Source organism: Quercus robur, chromosome 12 (assembly GCF_932294415.1).
Source record: "Quercus robur chromosome 12, dhQueRobu3.1, whole genome shotgun sequence".
NCBI classification, from domain to species: domain Eukaryota; kingdom Viridiplantae; phylum Streptophyta; class Magnoliopsida; order Fagales; family Fagaceae; genus Quercus; species Quercus robur.
The window spans coordinates 38,302,907-38,324,641 of NC_065545.1; the positions used below are offsets into that span (position 1 = coordinate 38,302,907).

The 21,735-nt window shown below is 35.1% G+C and overlaps 2 protein-coding genes across 2 annotated transcripts in view; one reads left to right on the top strand and one right to left on the bottom strand.

Moving 5' to 3' along the window:
• LOC126710620 (AP-2 complex subunit mu) overlaps positions 1–21,735 on the top strand; it is an 80,335-nt gene that overhangs the window by 26,869 nt on the left and 31,731 nt on the right. The window lies entirely within an intron of this gene.
• LOC126710110 (F-box protein At5g49610-like) lies at positions 16,973–17,638 on the bottom strand. Its single transcript, XM_050410487.1, has one exon. It carries the CDS (start codon positions 17,636–17,638, stop codon positions 16,973–16,975), a length of 666 nt encoding a protein of 221 aa, XP_050266444.1.

Below are 21,735 nucleotides of genomic sequence, written 5' to 3' on the forward strand. Positions count from 1 at the left end.
GCGCAAAATTAGAAAACAATTGGAATCCAATTTCTTTTGGATATACACGAGTTTAGTCTTTCTTTTTTTCTTTTTTTTGTTTATTGAGTTTTTGATGATTAATTTGTATTAGACCCTTCGACTTTTACACCTCATTAACTCACCTAGAACAAAAATTAAAAAACCTTAAATAGGACATGTGGCTCAAAATTAGAAAACAATTGGAATCCAATTTAAAACCTAATTGGATTTTCTCTCAACTTTACCTATTAATATATATATATATATATATATATATATATGAATGATTAGATTTAAAATAGCAACTAGTAAATTAAATCTCCATCCATACAAAATTAGTAAATTGCCCTAAATTTTGCAATAATTTTGATATAAGCCTTTAAGTTTCAAAATTTTGATCCACTCCTTGAACGTCAAGTATTGTTTGGATTTACTCCCTTCCATCAATGCGTCGTGCCTTGCTTTCTATTAATAGCTAAATTGGCACCCTAATGATGTTGGGTGCACGTGACACCCTTTCTTCCAGCCCACTTGCCCTTGTCAAAGCTCATTTATGAGCTTGTCTTCTCAAGCCCCACAAAATCAGCTTTTGGTTTAATGCAAAGCTGATGCAAGGAAGCCATGTCTCTTAATGAGACTTGACTTAGGCGTGTGGGACACGCTGAAACTGCAAAAGAAGAAAAGAAAGAAAACAGAGGCCATTTGGCCTTGAGTGGAGAGCTGAAGCACAGAGAGTTTCGGCCATTTTGTGTGAGTTCTAGAGTGAGCAAAAACACAAAGAGATATCTAGCCACTTGAGAGGTGCAGTCCGTGTGAAGAGATAGAGAGAAACACGGTGAGAGTGAGAGAGTGAAAAAGAAAAAGGAGACATTTTTCTTTGCTCAAGTTACACACAAGGAAGATAAATTGGTGGAGTTCTCATGGAGTTTTTGAGTGCTACAACCATGGAAAGTTGGAGTATTCAGAGGAAGATTTTGCTACTGGCTTTGTGGTGAGATTGTATTTACTCCTTGAGATTTATTTGTTGTATATCCGATTTATTGTGGACTCCAGCTTAGTATAAACTTGATAGTTGTAATCTCTATTTCATAGTGGATATTTTTCGGAGTTGCCTCGTGGTTTTTCCCTTTACATCGGAGGGTTTTCCACGTAAGATTTGGTGTTTTTGTGTGGTTGTGTTTATGTGGTGCTTGCTGGAATTTTTTTTTTTTTTTGTTTCCATAATATTGCTATTGCTTGGTAGTTATATATTTTAATTCACACATAAACATAGAGGGGATTAGGATTTTTTCCCAACAAGTGGTATCAGAGCTATTGGTTACTTGGGTTTGACTGTCTTGTGTTGGATTAAATGGAGAATATGACTATGAATACTATGGTTAAACTCTCGGCATCAAATTATTCGATATGGAAGCCGATGATGGAGGATGTCCTTTATTGCAAGGATTTGCATGACCCTATTGAGGGTAATAGTGTTAAGCCTAGTGATATGACAGATAGAGACTGGGAGAAATTAAATAGAAAAACTATCGGGTGTATTAGACAATGTATCGATGTCAATGTTTTTCACCACGTGTCTCAGGAAACAAATGCAGAGGCTCTTTGGGAAAAATTAAGGAGTCTTTATGAAAGAAAGATAGCTCAAAATAAAGCTTTTATTGCTAGAAAGCTTGTGAATTTGAAGCTTAAAGAGGGTAAGTCCATTGCTGAGCACCTTAGTGAGTTCCAAGACTTGGTTAATCAGATGGTTACAATGAAGCTAGCAATAGATGATGAGTTGCAAGTTTTATTGCTTCTGAGTTCCTTACCTGATAGTTGGGAGACTTTGGTAGTGTCACTTAATAATTTTGCTTCGTATGGTGTGTTACAACTTGCCATGGTTAAAGATAGTTTGCTTAATGAAGAAACTAGAAGAAAGGATATGGGCAAGGATATTGCACATGCTCTTGTCACAGAGAACAGGGGGAGAAGTAAGAGTAAAAGTTCTAAAGGGTGAGGTAAATCCATAAGTCGGTCAGAGTCAAAAGGAAAATTCAAGTGCTTTTATTGTGATAAAGAAGGTCACATAAAAAGGAACTGTAAGGCTTGGAAAAACAAACAGAAAGAGGATAAAAATAAAAAAAGGGTGGATGATGAGAACACTGCTGCTATTATAGTGTTGGAAGATGAGGTCCTAGACATAGGACAAGATGATTGTTGTACAGTTTCAGATCCTTATGTTGAATGGGTGATTGATTCAGCTGCTTCCTACCATGTCACTCCTAGAAAGGAGTTATTCACTTCATACAAAGCGAGAAACTTTGGGAGAGTGAAGATGGGCAATGATAGTTATGCCGACATTGTGGGAATTGGTGATATATGTGTTAGGGCCAACACTGGACACACCCTAATTTTGAAGGATGTGAGACATGTTCTGGATATTCACCTAAATTTGATTTCCACTCATGTTCTTGATAAAGAAGGTTATGGCAATTATTTCTGTGATGGAAAATGGAGGCTTAGCAAAGGATAATTGGTGTTTGCTAGAGGGAAGATTTGTTGTACACTTTACAAGACACAAGTAAAGTTGTGCAAGGATGTTGTTAGTGCAGCTCAGGAGGATTCTTCACCTAACTTGTGGCATAGGCGGCTAGCTCACATGAGTGAAAAATGGTTGCAGATTTTGGCAAAGAAATCTCTCATTCCCTTTGCCAAAGGTACGTCACTAAATCCTTGAGTTTTGTTTATTCGGTAAACAACATAGAGTTTCATAATATACCCTTTACTAGAAAACTCAAGGTGTTAGATTTTGTTTATTCTGATGTATGTGGTCTCATTGATGTTGAGACTTTAGGTGGCAATAAATATTTTATTACATTTATTGATGATGCTTCATGAAAGGTCTGGGTTTATGTTTTGAAAACAAAAGACCAGGTATTTGAGCACTTCAAGAAATTTCATGCCATGATGGAAAGAGAGAAAGGGAAGCCTTTGAAGTGTCTCTGTAGTGATAACAGAGGTGAATACACATCTAATGAATTCAAGAGTTACTGCTCTGAGAAAGGCATTGGACATGAGAAGACAGTTCCTAGTACCCCATAGCAAAATGGTGTGGCAGAAAGGAGAAGATCAGATGTATGTTAAGAATGGCTAATCTGCTTAAGTCATTCTGGGGTGAAGTTGCTGTGACTGCATGCTACCTAATTAATAGATCTCCATTAGTTCCTTTGGGTTTTGATATTCCAGAAAGAGTATGGACATGAAAAGATGTTTCTTACTCTCACTTGAAGGTATTTGGATGCAAGGCATTTGTACATGTGCCTATGGAACAAAGATCAAAGCTTGATAGCAAATCCACTCCTTGTATATTTGTTGGATATGGAGATGCAGAATTTGGCTATAAGCTATGGGATCCAAAAAAAAAGAAGATGATCAGAAGTCGAGATGTAGTTTTTCATGAGAATGAAAACTTGGCAAACTTTGAGAAAACTGAGAAGCTTAAAGCTATAGTTGAAGGTGTTCTTGATCTTACACCTACCTCTTCTTCCTTAGATAATGCCACAAATAGGGAAGAGGTACAAGATGAGATTATGGTGATGAACCAACTGATTTTGATGCTGATGAGCCAATAAGTGTTGATGGTGATGATGTGACAGATACAGATGGTGTTGAGCAGGGGGAGCAGCCTCCTCCACTAGAGATGGTAGAACCTCAAGTGAGAAGGTCTACTAGAGAGCATTGCCCATCGACTAGATATCCTACTTCTGAGTATACTATGATTACTGAAGAGCCAGAAAGTTTTCAGGAAGTACAGTCTCATAAGGATAAGCAAAGCTGGTTGAAGGCTATGCATGAAGAGATGAATTCTTTGAACAAAAATAAGACTTATGACTTGGTGGAACTTCCTAAAGGCAAAAGGGTATTGAGAAACAAATGGGTGTTTAAGCTAAAGAAAGATGGTGACAAGTTAGTGAAGTATAAAGCTCGATTGGTGGTCAAGGGTTCTAGTCAGAAACAAGGGATTGACTTTGATGAGATATTCTTTCTAGTAGTCAAGATGAGTTCCATCTGGGTAGTTTTGGGATTAGTAGTTAGCTTGGATCTTGAGCTTGAGTAACTTGATGTGAAGACAGCTTTTCTTCATGGTGATTTGAAAGAAGAAATCTACATCAATCAGCTAGAGGGATTCAAAGTGAAAGGGAAAGAACACATGGTTTGCAAGTTAAAGAAGAGTTTGTATGGCTTGAAGCAAGCTCCAAGACAGTGGTACAAGAAGTTTGACTCATTCATGGTGGGTCACGGGTACATGAGAACAAATGCAGATCATTGTGTGTATGTTAGAAAATTTCCCAATGGTAAATTTGTTATTCTTCTACTATATGTAGATGATATGTTGATAGTAGGACAAGATGCAGGTGTGATTGGAAATTTGAAGAAGGACTTATTCAAGTCATTTGATATGAAAGACTTGGGTCCAGCAAGACAAATTTTGGGTATGCAGATTCTACATGACAGGAAAGCCAAGAAGCTATGGTTATCACAAGAGAAGTATATTGAGCGGGTTCTTGAAAGGTTCAATATGAAGCATGCCAAGCCAGTCAGCACACCTCTTGGTTCTTATTTCAAGTTAAGAAAGAGATCTTGTTCTTCATCAAAGAAAGAGAAGGGAGACATAGCATCAACCATTTATTCCTCAACAATTGAGAGTTTGATGTATGCTATGGTTTACACACGACCAAATATTGCTTATGTAGTTGGTGTTGTCAGCAGGTTTATTGTTAATCCTAGTAAAGATCATTGGGAAGCAGTGAAGTGGATCTTCAGGTACTTGAGAGGTAGCTCTAAATTGTGTTTGAATTTTGGTGATTCTAAACCAGTTTTGGAGGGTTATGTAGATGCAGATTGGGTAGGTGACCTTGATGGTAGGAAATCTACATTGGGGTATTTATTTACTTTGTAGGGGGAGCTGTATCATGGCAGTCAAGATTGCAGAAGTGTGTTGCCTTATCTACAACTGAAGCTAAGTATATTGCAACTAATGAAGCAGGTAAAGAGATGCTTTGGTTGAAACGGTTTCTCCAAGAATTGGGTTTGAAGCAAGATGGGTATGTAGTTAATTGTAATAGTCAGAGTGCTATAGACTTAAGCAAGAATTCTATGTACCATTCATGCTCGAAGCACATTGAGGTGAGATACAATTGGTTGAGACTAGTTGTTGAACAACAATCATTTGAATTAGAGAAGATTCACACAAATGAAAACCCAGCTGACATGTTAACTAAGGTTGTGTCAAGAGTGAAGCTAAAGCTTTGTGTTGAGTTGGATGGCATGAATTCTAACTGAAGACTTGGGTTGAAGATCTCCTCCGTAGTGTGTTGGAGGGGGAGATTGTTGGGTGCACGTGACACCCTTTCTTCCAGCCCACTTGCTCTTGTCAAAGCTCATTTATTAGCTTGTCTTCTCAAGCCCCACAAAATCAGCTTTTGGTTTAATGCAAAGCTGATGCAAGGAAGCCATGTCTCTTAATGAGACTTGACTTAGGCGTGTGGGACACGTTGAAATTGCAAAAGAAGAAAAGAAAGAAAACAGAGGCCATTCGGCCTTGAGTGGAGAGCTGAAGCACAAAGAATTTCGGCCATTTTGTGTGAGTTCTAGAGTGAGCAAAAACACAAAGAGATATTCAGCCACTTGAGAGGTGCAGTCCGTGTGAAGAGATAGAGAGAAACACAGTGAGAGTGTGAGAGTGTGAGAGAGTGAAAAAGAAAAAGGAGACATTTTTCTTTGCTCAAGTTACACACAAGGAAGATAAATTGGTGGAGTTCTCATGGAGTTTTTGAGTGCTACAACCATAGAAAGTTGGAGTATTCAGAGGAAGATTTTGCTACTGGCTTTGTGGTGAGATTGTATTTACTCCTTGAGATTTATTTATTGTATATCCAATTTATTGTGGACTTAAGTTTAGCATAAACTTGATAGTTGTAATCTCTATTTCATAGTGGATATTTTTCGGAGTTGCCCTCGTGGTTTTTCTCTCTACACTTGAGGGTTTTCCACGTAAGATTTGGTGTTCTTGTGTGGTTGTGTTTATGTGGTGCTTGCTGGAATTTTTTTTTGTTTCCATAATATTGCTATTACTTGGTAGTTATATATTTTAATTCACACATAGACATAGAGGGGATTCGGATTTTTTCCCAACAAATGACACTTACTGTGTTTGTATTTGTTTTGAGTTTACATCCTTTATCTTTGTATTTGTTTTGATTTTGCACCCTTTATTTTTTAGCTTATTTTGATTTTGTATATATGGTTGGTGAGGTAAGTGAAGCTTGATTAATGTATGGATTAGTGACAAGGTTTTATAATGGGTTTAGGGCATGCCCAATATCCATCCTTGAATAAGGATCGAAACTTTTAGTTTTTGGATATTTAGAAGAATTTTAACATTGAGTTTTGTTCTTGTTTGGATATTACAACAATCTGGTTTTGTATTGATTTTGGGTAATATGTTGACTAAACTAGATTTTTTGTGCCATATTAGGGCAAAATGACCCTTAAAGAATCTACTAAATTTAACTGATTGAGCCAATCAACGTTAAATGATGTCAAATTTTTTTCTATGGTGGTGGCAATTAGGCCAAAATTTTTGCCAAGTCATATGTTTTTTTGGTGTTTGAGGCTAGCACATAGGCCTACTCATGGACTCATAAAAATCTATCTCTTGAGTCCATGAGTAAACTCAAAATAGACCCGTTCTTTACTCTTCATACTACACTTCTCCAAATTTCCTTTTAATGTTACATGGGCTTGGGCCGTGCCTAAAAATTGAAATAAAGTACAATAAAAATAGTAGGCCCAAGAGAATTGGGCTTGCTTTGTGTGGGTCTCTAGAAAATATAGGTATCGACAAGTGATTGGGGGGTTTTCAATCCTTCGATCTTCTAAATGAGTGTCTTCAAATCTTATATGTGATGGGCATTTACATGGTATATTTTACTAAGACACACATGACGTTACTACCATACTAACACATGGCATAATTTCCAACTTTGTGTCATCATTTTTACAATTACAAGTGGCTTTATGTCAAGTATATGATTTAATCAATATAATTATATTTGTAGTATAAGAACAAAGTTTCTCTCCAAACTAGTTTAGAGAGAAATCCTACAAACTCCTTATATATCTTTATATTGAATGTAAAATTTAAAATTCTAACCGTTGGATTGCATGTTCTTATTATATCCTTCATGCTTGAAAAATTTCAAGAAGATCAAAGATTAATTGCTATGTCATCAAACAAATGTTAAGATTTCAAGTTTTTGTAATTTAAAATTATATATAAAAAATAAGTTTATTGATCGAATAGTAAATAACATCCGATATGAACGAAATTTGATATGCATGTTAAGAACATAAGGAAAATGAAATTCAATGGTTAGATTTTTCAAAATTCACAAAAAAAAAAAAAAGATATATAAAAAGTTTGAAGAGTTTATCTCCAAATTAGTTTAGAGAAAAACTTTGTTTAATATGATACGTGATAATTGTGATTTGGTAAGGCACTAGATTTCTATCCCAATATCTCTACATACCAACTGAACTTGGTTCTTGAGAGAGAGAAAATAATGTGCTAGAAAATGAAAATGCAATGCAAAATATTCATAGGTTTTTTTAGTGTGTAAATTAATCCTCACTCGTGTATAACCATATATCCATGCATCCACGCGGGTCAAATTAACTAGCCAAATTAATAAACCACAGCCCACTGGGGCATTGCATCTTATAATTTGAATAGCTATGAAACCTCCTTCCAAAGTTTTGATTTGTCATCAGAGGAAATCGATGTCCATAGTACAGATTTCAGAGTTGTTTTGCTTAATTTGATTGCGGCATCTCATGGAATGAAGGGCGTGTTATTATCGCTGACAAGCAACTAACTTTGACACTTTAAACCAGACAAATCGTAAGAAATTGTAAATATTTGCTTCAATTTCATTGTACCAAGCTCCAACCTTTGGTATATGACTTTTTTTTCCCCCTGAAATGAAGCAATTCATTAACCGTGTGTTTTGGGTAAAGAACTTTAAGGCGGGATTTTGGTCACATTATGGGATTTTAAATTACAGTATTAAAAAAATTCTTGTTTAGGTTTCCAAATCCTAGCTAAAACTAAAATACCTCACCAGAGATAATCCCGTAAACCACACACAGTGGCCTAAAAGCTTTACATCCAAAACCAAACCACCTTGGTTCACGGCTGGAGATCACCTAAATTGCCATGATCAATGGCCAATTGCATTCCCAATGGCATTAATAAAGAAAAAAAAAAACAACCACCCAGAGCCGCATTGTTTATGGTGACTAGCTACATTCAACCCAATAGTCAAGATATTCAAGAGATCATTGTAAAGCACGTGCATATATATACACGATAAAGAAAAACTAATGGGATGAATATAATTCTTCAACACTGAGATTTCCAAGTGTAATCAATCCAATTTCAGTACGTAAGAACTCAACAGCATCAAAACAAGCTTCCAGAAACAGTTGAATCAGAAACAATTTCTCATAAAGAAGTGGAAAAAGAATCCGATGCTCTTATGGATTTAAATGTGTTTTTTTTTTTCCAAGTAGTTACAAGAAATCAAGCCATTAATTTGATTGCACGTAGCTAGCTATCTATCCTACAAAATCATGATATACAAACAGATTCACATACTGAAAAACGAAATGATGATAATCAAGATCAAGAGTGAACGATGGAACAAATTAAAGATTGAATCTTGGACCTCTGGAAGGGCGATAGGCTGACGGCAAAAAGGTATGTGAATGAAATCATGATCAGCTGGTATGTTGTCAATTGTCACGTACATTTCCAGCATTTGGGTGTACTTGCCGTAGTTTATGACAGTGTTTCCCAACCCAGCAGAGGAAAAGGCCGACACCGACAACGATAAAGACTAGCAAAATCACTATTCTGACAATTAGTTCAGTTGGGAATGAGGGCGAGGGTATTGGGGAGAGATTATTCATGGTGTAAGCGCAGGAGCAAGAAACAGAAACAGAAACAAAGGGTTTGGATTTCTTTCACTTTTTGTTTTTCTTCTCAGGGGTTTGGATCTCAATGCCTTTTTATATTTGGTTTTGTCAACTTGTACGTAGCCTTTCAAGCTATATGGGTCCAAACTCGAAACTCAATTCTTTCAACCGCCCTAACTGCTTTTTCTTTTATATTTCAGAAATAATTACACAGTTGTATTGTTATTCACTTTTTCTTGATAGGAAGTCTACGTCATAGCACAAGTATAGAATTAGAAAATATTTCCCATTAGTCCTCGAATTGCTACGCTAAGAAACAACAAAATACTTTTTTATTTTTATTTTTTTTTAAACAAAAGAAATCAATTATTTGCCAGCTATTATTACAAAACACCAAAGTGCAGTGCCTTACAAAAAACCATTTGATCTTGTATAATAATATCTTTGTTGCTTTCGAAATTTTATATAGAACGAATAACTACAAGTTGGATAAATCAGGATTTATGACTCTTAAACTTTATACGAGTAAAGCCTATGATAGAGTAGAGTGAACTTTTTTGGAAGTGATAATGCAAAAGTTAGTTTAGTGAGAGGTGGATCAATCTTATGATGCTAGTGTAAAATTTGTATCATACTCCATTCTTGTTAATGGGAATGTAAGGGCTTTGGTTTATTCATCTGGGGTATTCACCAAGGTGACTCACTCTCACCATTTTTTATTTTTATTGTGTAATGAAGGTCTCCTTAGTCTTTATCTCACAGGCTGATAGACATGGTTCTATAAGAGGGTTTTTCTTTGAGAAAGAGAAATCCCATTTTAATTACACATCTGCTTTTTGCAAATGACACTTTTCTCTTTTGCATGATTGATAGAAATGATTACCAAAAGGTTTTGAATATTTTGGAAACTTATGATAGAATTTTAAGTCAACAAGTTAATGGAATAGAAGAAAAATTTCCCTCCTTTTCAATAAATCTACTTCTAAGGATATGGAGGAGGAAATTCAGAAGGCGTTGGGAACTTGGGAGTCATAGATATATATATATATATATATATATATATATATATATTTTTTTTTTTTTTAAATTAAGAGTTTTTTGAGATGTGTATTTAAAACGATAGGTAGATAAAATTGACAAATAACCTTCTAGAAATTTTTTGCTAAATTCATTGTGAATGCTCTTACTAGTATAATGAATTATTGTAACTATTAGGCAATTTAGCTAGCTCAAAGCTAGCTTGCTTGTTGGAGAAATATTTAAGAGGTGAACTAGATAGAATTAAGAGTGTGCATTCACCCACAATCTTAACTTGATTTTTTGGCGGGTTGGTTTTATGGTGGGTACGTAGATGGATTAATCTTTTTTTTTTTTTTTTTGAGAAAATTTTTTCATTCAACTAATCCAACCTTACCCACGCTATTAATAATTTTACACAATATAGATTTATTATAAGTTTGTTTATTTGATATATTATAGATTTGTAGTCTTATTTTAAATTTGTTATTTGAATTTTTTTGAAACTTTTTTTTTATAGGATTTGAGATTTAATTTAAAAAAACAAAACTATAATGTTACATCCAACTGTGTAATATGTAATCATTTATTGAACAGTATAAGCTCAATTTTCTTACTAGACTTGACGAAAATGGCCACAAATCAATAAGTTAAACAAAACCAACTCAATCCACATGGATTGGGTTTTGCTTGAAGATTTCTCAACCAAAATGGGTTGGACAGGGTTGTGAAATACCTCAAATCCAATCCAACCAACGAATGCACACCTTTATGCCTCTACGTAAAATTTGGCGATAAAACCTGATTAATGAAAATTGTTGAAAAATGCTTTGTAGTCTATAGACTTCATTTTCGCCTTTAAAGAGATCTCACCATATTTATATATCATATTTATTTTATTTTTTGATAATTTAGAGAATGAATTATTTGAAATCTGTTTCTTCTAATTAATAAAGGAATACGAACTGTCTCTCTAAACTACAAAACTATTGACTTTCCTATATGATATTTCAAGCCAAAAGGCCACACCACAATATTAAAATTTAAAGTTTCATTATATAATTTTCCTCTTGATTTGTTTTGAGAGAAGAGATAATGGATTTAGAAAACTATTGAAGAGGAAAATCTCTTTGGTGTTTGGCGATTTCAGCCCTCCATTAACTAAAGTCTAAACAGTTAAGAAATATGCAGTGCTGGCAGGCTGCCACAAATTCATGTCCCTCCTTGGTTGGAAAAGTCCTACTTAATAAGGTCTATTTTTCTTTGTATTTTATTCTAGATTTACATGAATTTTTCTTTATTATTATTTTTATTATCAAACACTATCGATCAGTGTGGTTGGTCACTTTTTTGGGAGGAGTTTTTTCATTGCATGTAGAGCTAGCCTTTGTGCTGCTCATAGCATTTCCTATAGAAATCCTTCATATACTTTACGATGGCTGACAGCGACGCCACCTAAAATCACCATTGGTCCATTGCTGGTGTGCATGGCTTGGTTTGAGCCAGTTTGATCGGTGTCTATGAGTAGAGATGGTAACAAGAAAAACCTTTTTTACATTATATATAATTCAGGTTAGATTAACATTAAAAGGAAAACCGTGTTCAGTTACCAAGGAAACATCCAACAGTTCACCATTTCATTCACTCCCTTTCATGACAAATTATACATCAAGGAAACATCAAATAGTTCACCATTTCATTTCCATTAATCAATTTTATACTACTCCAAAAAGCCAAAAAAATAAAAAAAACGAACAATAAGCACATTCTGTTTCTCTCTGTTTGACAAGTTGCTCTTTCGGGAGATATTTTAATGTATATGATTTTGCTTCTTCTTTTTATTTTTATTTTTTAGAATGTCATAAAGAACGTCACCGATCAAAGCACCAAGCCTCACAAGTAAGAGGATAGACCACACACAGTAGCCGAAAAGCCTTGCATCAAATAATTCTTCAACATTGAGATTTCCAAATGAAAACCTCATTCATTGAGATTTCCAAGTGTAATCAATCCTGATAGGTCAAAAATGAATTGACCCCATGTTATAAATTAACTAATTAATTAGCCAAGTTTATTAATTAATCAAATTAACATGTAAACGTGTGGTAGTACAAACAAATCACCAATAAACTAAGTATGCAGCGGAAAATAAATTGACACAGTGATTTGTTTATGAATGGGCAAAACCAACACGACAGAAAGCCCATCGGGTGATTTTAAGGTTTCCACTCTCGAGAATCCATTATTATGAAAACAAGATGTTATAAGTAAAGGAATCCCAGTACCTTATACCAACCTACAATTGAACCCTTACCCTAATACCCAATTTGACTTGTTCTGTAGTGACAATCTCTCCTTTTAATGTACGGCTCCTACTACGTGACTAACCAATTGTGCAAATCCCAGTACGCGACTTTAATCACCAACTAGAGAAGGTTGTTGGCTGCAAAATTTTTCAGTTCATCACACGATAAAGATCGAGAAGCTCATTGGCTACAAAACCCTACGGTGCACAAACACAGCAGCTTCTTTACAAGAAAGATGAACTAGGACAAATTCTGTCTCCAGACACACTTTGCTTGAACAAACTTTACTTAACACTTGTGTAACTTGTTCCACCTTTGATGGCCCTTAAAATAATCATTTTATATGTTTAGGGTAGTGAGAAAAGAAAGTCCAAACACATAATCCCGAATTGGATGAAAAACAGTCTTGAAAAACTGAACTTCATAAACCTCGACAGATACCTATCTGTCGAGTTGCTGTCGAGCCACAAGCTGGAACAATTCTACAGGTCTCGATTGATGCTAGTTGTTGAGTTTTAATGAATAGCACTTTTCACATTTGAATCTTGGACAAACTTGTATAACTTTAACACTTAAACTTGAAACAAGGTTTCTTGAAGTATTAAATACATCTTAGATCTACCCAAATACAAGCAAAATGCGTTTTGTCAAAGGATTAACTAATTACATAAAATAGTGACATATGTTCCTAATAAGTGAATCACACATGTCTTAACAAATCCAATTTCAGCAAGAACTCAATAGCATCAAACAAGCTTCCAGAAACAGTTGAATCAAAACAATTTCTCATAAAGAAGTTGATTCAAATGTTTTTTTTCCATGTAGTTACAGGAAATCAAGCCATTAATTTCTTGTACCTAGCTAGCTAGCTACCCTACAAATCATGATGTACAAACAGTTTTACATATTGAAAAACGAAATAATGACGGTCAAGATCAAGAATTAATGATGGAACAAAGATTCAATCTTGGACCTCTGGAAGGTATGAATGAAATCATCCTGGTATGTTTACAGTTGTCACGTACATGAGGATCAACTTCACCTCCAATTTGTAGCATTTCCAGTTCCGGCACTTGTTGCTGTACTCTATGATAGACATAAGCTAGTAGATCAACATAATCGGGGTTAAGTTCCCAAAACCAACAATTTGGCTTTCTATTAACAGCCAAATTGGCACCCTCAAATACACTTTCTATGTTTGTTTTTGTTTTGAGTTTACACCCTTTATCTTTGTATTTATTTTTATTTTGCACCCTTTATGCTTGAGCTTATTTTGATTGTACATGCTCTATCTTTGGGGCTACCACTCACATAGGAAACCTTTAGAGAATTTATTGAATTCTTATAGTCAGAAGTTTTAGCTCATGCAAAAGGTATGGATGTGGTTGGTGAGGTAAGTGAAGCTTGATTAATGTATGTATTAGTGACAAGGTTTTATAATGGGTTTAGTTATTACAACAATCTAGTTTTGTATTGATTTTGGGTTATATGTTGACTAAAAACCTGCTAAATTTAACTGATTTGACCAATCAACATTAGATGATGTCAAATTGTTTTTTCTATGGTGGAGGCAATTAGGCCAAAATTTTGGCCAAATACAACAAATAGACCCACTCTTTACTCTTTATACCACCATCCTCCAAATTTTCCATTAATTTTACACGGGCTTGGGCAGTTCCAAAAATTGAAATAAAGTACAATAAAAGTAGTAGGCCCAAGAGAATTGGGCTTGCTTTGTGTGGGACTCTAGAAAATATAGGTATCAACAAGTGATAGGTGTTTTCAAGCCTTCGATCTTCTAAACAAGTGTCTTCAATGTGATGGACAAGTGTCTTCAAATCTTCTATGTAATGGACATTAAATATGGTATATTCTGCTAAGACACATACGACGTTATTACCATACTAACATATGGCATATAATTTCCAACTTTGTGTCATCATTTTTAAAATGACAAGTGGCTTTATGTCAAATATATGTTTTAATTAATATAATTATATTTATAGTATAAATACTTGGTATAATGATAAAAAATAATCATTATAAAGTGGATGACAAATGTTAAAAATTCAAATCTACCATGCGCACACACAAACACACACACACACACATATATATATATGTGCGGCCAAAATGGGCATTTGCCCCTTTCGCCAAAACTTTTTAGCAAAATGACTCTGTTTTAAACTCGATTTTTAGAAAATCGAGTTATGTGAAATCAAACTAAAAAAAAAAAAAAAAAAAAAACATGGAACTCAAGGTCCATGTAAAATTTCTCACATTACTTGATTTTCTAAAAATTGAGTTTCAAAATAGGGACATTTTACTAGATAATTTCAGAACAGGGACATTTTGCTACATCTTTTGGGCGAAAGGGGCAAATGGCCATTTTAGCCTATATATATATATATATATATATATATATATATATGTGCTATTATTCATTCCACAATTATACACCAACCTAATGATCATATCAATCAGCCCAAATGGAGAGTGGCTTAAATTACCTTTGATAGGGAGTGGTTTAAATTACATTCTTTTATATGTTAATTGTAATATTCAAGAAGGACATTATTTGCTTTTTTTAGCAATTATAATAGAAACAAAATCTTAAAAAATTTCGTAGTTACCATACTTAATGTTTTTTGGGTAAGTGTACCATGTACATGGACAAGTGATACAATAACTGCAAATTTATTAAAAAATAAGCCTTAAAAACTTATGTGTGAATTAAATATTGTATGTTATAATTTAATGTGATTTGGTAAGGCACTGCTAGATTTCTATCACAACATCTCTACACGCCAACTGAACTTGGTACTTAATAATGAGAAAATAATGTTGTAGAAAATGAAATGCAATGGAAAATATACATAGGTTTTTTTTAATATGTAAACCCTTTATGCTTGGAGAGGAAGAAAACAACAGGTTCAAACTAGTCGAACATTCTACTATCTTTTTTAAATGATTAAAATGGACAAAGAGAGAGGTGAAAAAATGGAGAAAAGAGAGAAGGTGGGAGAGGCTTCCATCATAGCAAGGGAGAGATGGCTTCTAATTGTACCTCTTCCTTGTGTCATTTTTCTTATTGGGTAATTAAGGTGATGCCTTCCCATTGAAAAATGACAAGGTAGTGTTTTGGCAAAATAGGAAAATATGTATGTGGAACTTCTATGCACATGCGTGCTTGTACTTATATTGCATGTAGTGCAGCTGCTTTGAAAGATGGTACTCTGTTTTGATATGGTCAAAACCTATTGCATGCATGTATGTTATATCTATCTAAAATTTACTGTTGCAACTGTAGTGGCCTCCATATTATTTTGTCATATCTTGGATAAGTGGTGACGACAGATTGGGCCATCTTTTTTTTCCAATATGACACCATCTTGCACAAATACAAAATATAAATATAAATCAAAATTTAATTTATTATACTATTGATGTGGCACCAATTACATTCATTATGATATTAATTAATTTGTAAGTATCTTGTAATTAGAACTGGTAGTGTAAATTTATTTATTATATTGTTGATGTAGCACCAATTAAATTCATTTGACATTAATTTGTAGCACCAATTACGCTCAAGGGTTCTCAAGTCCTGATAAACAATAGTAGTGCTATAGATACAAATTATTTTACAATATTTTTACAAAATATTGATGTGGACAACTTCTTATTAGTTTTCATTTAAGCCTACCATTAATATTACTTTTTCATTTACCAATAATCACTCATCACATCAACAGTTTGTAAATTTTTTTATAAAATAGTTTGTATCTCTAACATTATTCGATAAACAAACTTAGGATTCTTCTTGTTGTACATAGTGCTGGTCTGCAATCTCTGCTGTTAAGGAAAAAGACTTATTGTGCTCCTTGTTATTAACCCAATATTCCTTATCTCAACTCATTTTTCCTTTACATTGAGTTCCTCCACCTCCTCACTCCATTCCTGCTACAAGGAACGCTTCCCAACGTGTTCATATGTTGTGTCGTCTTAACATCCATTATTTCTTGGTCATCGTTGCCGTCGTAGCCACCAGACCTTCATTGTTGTCCGTATGTATGCCAACGTCACCTTTTCCTTGCTCACAACCGCACACCATAATTAAATTATTCATTCCCCTAAGGTACCTATTGCTATTGGGTAGGGTAATTAAGTTCTACATCACCGGTCATCATGCATAAGTGCATAACCAACTATCTCACATCTATTACAAAACTCAGGTAGCTTCTCAAATTAAGTCTGAAGACCGATAAAAGTTAGAGAAGTTAGGCAAGGTCACGCAGCAGAAATGCAAACACACATTAATTTAGCAGCCCATGCATGCAAAGGCCCCTTTTGGATCTGGATCCTCTCTATTTCCCTTTGAAATGGAGAGTATCCATTTTACAGACAAGATCAATTTGAAATGAATCTAAGGGCGAAGGCTATGCCACCTCATTTAAAAGCCAATAACTCAACCCAACAACTTAACCCTAGCTAACTTTAACGGTGGTAATAAGCTAACCTTTAAAAAAACAAAAAAAATTATAGACTGTGTTAACTCTGCTGCAACCAAATTTGATCTCCGTCTTTTTAGGCTCTTTGCTCCTTTCAAATGTGTAGTCTGTAAGGGGTAGCTAATCGGCTGAGGCTAATGGTCGCAATGGTAGGTTGTTGATGATGGTCGCGGTGGTATGCGTAAAATGATAATCTTGAAAAGACATAAACTTTCTCCATTTATTCGACTCCGAATCAAACACAAAACATATAAAAGTTCCATCCGACCTATGACCAAAAGATCGATGATAACCCTTTAACACAACATTAAACTTCTGAGTCCACAAATTGCATGCCAAACCAACCAGTGAAGCCTCACCATCAAGGTAAAACCTGGTCAGAGGCCTCTCTCTACTCTTTGGAAGCAACCTAAACTCCCTAGTCATAGGATTGCATACATAGTACACACCCTTATCAGGGATGCTAGAGCAACACAACAATCCATTACAAGAGGCTCTAATCTTAACCCTATCATTCAAGAAATCTAAGGAAATTTCAGACACACCCCTCAAATTATCAACGTAGATCAAACTAGATTTCGATTCTGATACCTCAGAAACCTCAACCAATACCATTGGGTTCTTAACAGACACTTCATTATAGAGCTGAATAAAGTACTTGTCAGAGGACAATCTGTACCAAAGTTTACACACAGTTTTGGTTCTGAATAGAGACTTCACAAGCAGTCTTGCAAGGATTTGAAAAATAACTTTGTCCGGGAAAAACCCATCTTTTACCGAATTCATCACAATTCATCAATTTTTAAACAAAAAACAAAGTACAATTTGAGACACCCAGATGGGAAAATCAAAAGAAAAAGTCTGAGATTCGCTTACCAGATGAAAATTTCGAGATGGGTATTCCGTGAAATCTCATTTTGAAGCAAGTAAATCTAAAAGTGGGGCATTCACGTATTCCGTGAAATCACATATTCCTTCTGTAGCTGCTCCTGATCCTCCTGTAGTTGCTCCTGATTCTCTTGTAGACTTCTCTATCCAACCACCAGATATCACTGATCCCTTTCCTAGTTCACCCTTTAATGAATAGGTGGAAGATGAACAGGTTGAAGACGAGCTACCCAACCCCAACCCTGAGCTTGGGTCCCCTGCTCCTGCTCCACCTGAAGATCTTGCACAAGACATTCCACCTCGTCACTCAACTCGAGTAAGATTTATTCTTACACATTTACTTGACTATCATTGTTACACTGCTCTTGCTACATTACATGAGCCTCACACCTATCGTGAGGCTTCCACTGACCCTTTATGGCAGATTGTAATGAAAGAGGAACTTGATGCATTATCTAAAAACCATACTTGGGATTTGGTGACACTCCCTCCCGGGAAATCTATGGTTGGTTGTAAGTGGATCTACAAGATTAAGACTCGCTCTGATGGGTCCATTGAGCGCTACAAAGCTCGTCTTGTTGCAAAAGGTTTTACACAGGAGTATGGGATTGATTATGAAGAGACCTTTACTCCGGTTGCTTGTATCTCATCTGTCCGTGCCCTCTTAGCTGTTGCTGCTGCCCGTAAATGGGATCTTTTTCAGATGGATGTCAAAAATGCATTCCTTAATGGGGATTTACATGAAGAAGTTTATATGCAACCTCCTCCTGGTCTCTCTGTTAACTCAAATAAGGTTTGTTACCTTCGACGTGCACTTTATGGCCTTAAACAAGCTCCACGAGCTTGGTTTGCCAAATTCAGCTCTACCATCTCTCATTTGGGTTACATGGCCAGTCATTATGATTCTGCCTTATTTCTTCGTCGCACTGACAAAGGCACTATTTTACTTCTCTTGTATGTGGATGATATGATCATAACTGGTGATGACCTCAGTGGCATTCAAGAACTCAAGAGTTTTCTCAGTCAGCAATTTGAGATGAAAGATCTTGGACATCTCAGCTACTTCTTGGGTCTTGAAATCACTCATTCTACTGATGGACTTTATCTTACTCAAGCTAAATATGCTTCTGAACTCTTGTCTCGAGCTGGACTCACTGATAGCAAGACTGTTGACACTCCAGTTGAGCTTAATGCGCATCTGACTCCCTCAGGGGGGAAACCATTGTCTAATCCCTCTCTTTATAGACGATTGGTTGGCATCCTAGTTTATCTCACAGTTACTCGTCCAGACATCTCCTATGCTAATGGGCTAATATATCTCTAACATGCTTTATTTATATAGTATTTTTTTTTCCTCAATCAATGAGTTCTGAGAGAGACTAAGAGGCTCGGTGTTGTTTAAGAAAATTGGATTTGGATTGGCAAAATTTTTTTCCCCTAAAACTTTAAGATGAACCCATTTCCAAGGAAACAAACACATACGCTAAGCTTCAAACTATGGCCACTGCCCGACCATCATCAACAGCCTACCACCGCGACCATTAGCCTCAGCTGGTTAGCCTACCCCTTACATACTACACATTTGAAAGGAGCAAAGAGCCCAAAGTGACGGAGATCAAATTTGGTTGCGGCAGAGTTAACACAGTCTATGTTTTTTTTTTTTTTTTTTTTTTTTTTTTTTTTTAAGGTTAGCTTATTACCACTGTTAAAGTTAGCTAGGGTTAAGTTGTTGGGTTGAGTTATTGGCTTTTAAATGAGGTGGCATAGCCTTTGCCCTTAGATTCATTTCAAATTGATCTTGTCCGTAAAATGGATACTCTCCATTTCAAAAGGGAAATGGAGAGGATCTGGATCTTCTTCAACCTAGCTAGCTAGTAGGGAGATACGCTTTGGTAGGAATGGGAGGAGATATCTCAAGAAGTCCTCAATTAATAAACGACTTGTAGCATAAGGAAGTTTCATCAGTATATGACCTATAGTTTATGCAGATCAATCTCAATTGGACTTGACCTTTATGCGTCATCTTTGACAAATACTTAATTATCTAGCTGTTTCACAGGTTGCTTTTTCTTTTTTGAGATGTTTTAACGTTTGTCTCTCACTCCTGTATAAATATATAACTCCATGCATCCTGGTCAAATTAACTAGCCAAATTAATAAACCACAGTCCACTGGGGCATTGCATCTTATAATTTGAATAGTTGCCTATATATGAAACCTCATTCCAAAGTTTAAGGGTATGTTTGGTACACTGAATATGGATTACAACAGGAATGATAATCTTTATTACTGATAATAAATTGTGTTATAATGAAATAACTAAACTTATTTATTAGTTTGATTGTGAGTTATAACATTAGAATAAAACTTATGATCTATTTTAGGAAATATCTCATTCATACAATTATATTTCCTAAAAAATAATATATTTTAAATTTAGAGATATGAGTTATTTTTTTATAAATTTTTATTTCCATAATTGTTAGGTAGATATGGAAAGTTTATTTATTTGAAAATATATTAATGTTATAAATTATTACATTTACTAAGGAATAGCTATTACAACCCTTTTAGAGAGGAATAGTTATTCCTCATTTTAAAGAATATCTATTTATAAAGAATGACTATTCTTTGTAATAAAATATAACCAAACTATTGAATAGCTAAACCATAAGAATAACTGTTATATTACAGTGCCTATTACAGTCTATCAAACGTGCCCTAAGAGTTGTTTTGCTTAATTTGGATGCGGCATCTCATGGATTGAAGGGCATGTTATATATTATTGCTGACAAGCAACTAATTTTGACACTTCAAAGCGTATAAACCGAAAGAAGTTGTAAATGTTTTTCTTCAATTTCATTGTAAAGACCAAGTAAAACCTTTGGTATATGATTTTTTTTTTTTGTTGCTGAAATGAAGTAATTCAATAACAGTGTGTTTGCATAAAGAATTTTAAGGCGGGATTTGGTCACATTATGGGATTTCAAATTACGGTATAAAAAAATTCTTGTTTGGGTTTCCAAATCCCACCTAAAACTAAAATACCTCACCAGAGATAATCCCGTAGACCACACACAGTGGCCGAAAAGCCTTACATCCAAAACCAAACCACCCTGGCTCACGGCTGGAGCTCACCTAAATTGCCATGATCAATAACATTAACAAAGAATAAAAAACGACCCGGAATCGCATTATCTATGGTGACTAGCTAGATTCATCCCAATAATCAAGATGTTCAAGAAATCATTGTAAAACACATGCATATATACACGATAAAGAAAAACTTCATTCATTGAGATTTCCAAGTGTAATCAATCCAATTTCAGTAAGAACTCAACAGCATCAAAACAAGGCTTACAGAAACAGTTGAATCAGAAACAATTTCTCATAAAGAAGTGGAAAAAGAATCCGATGCTCTTATGGATTTAAATGTAGTTACAAGAAATCAAGCCATTAATATGTTGTAGCTAGCTAGCTAGCTAGCTATCTATCCTACAAATCATGATATACAAACAGAATTCACATACTGAAAATCGAAATGTTGATAAGCAAGATGCATGAGGAATGATGGAACAAAGATTGAATCTTGGACCTCTGGAAGGGCAACATATAGGCTGACGGCAAAGAGGGTATGAATGAAATCATCAGCTGGTATGTTGTCAATTGTCATGTACATTTGGTAGCATTTCCAGTTCCGGCGCTACTCGTGGTTTCTTAGGATAGCAATTAAAAATCCAACAGAAGAAAACGACGGCAGCAACGACAGCAACGACACCGAAACAGACTAGCATAACCACTACTAGGACCCTTACTACAAATGGGGTTGAGTGCGAGGGCGAGGGTATTGGGGAGGGAATCATGGTGAAAGCGCAGGAGCAAGAAAGAGAAACAGAAACAGAAACAGAGACAGAGGGGGTTTAGATTTCTTCCTCTTTTTGTTTTTCTTCTCTGGGGTTTGGATCTCAATGCCCTTTATATTTGGTTTTGTCAAC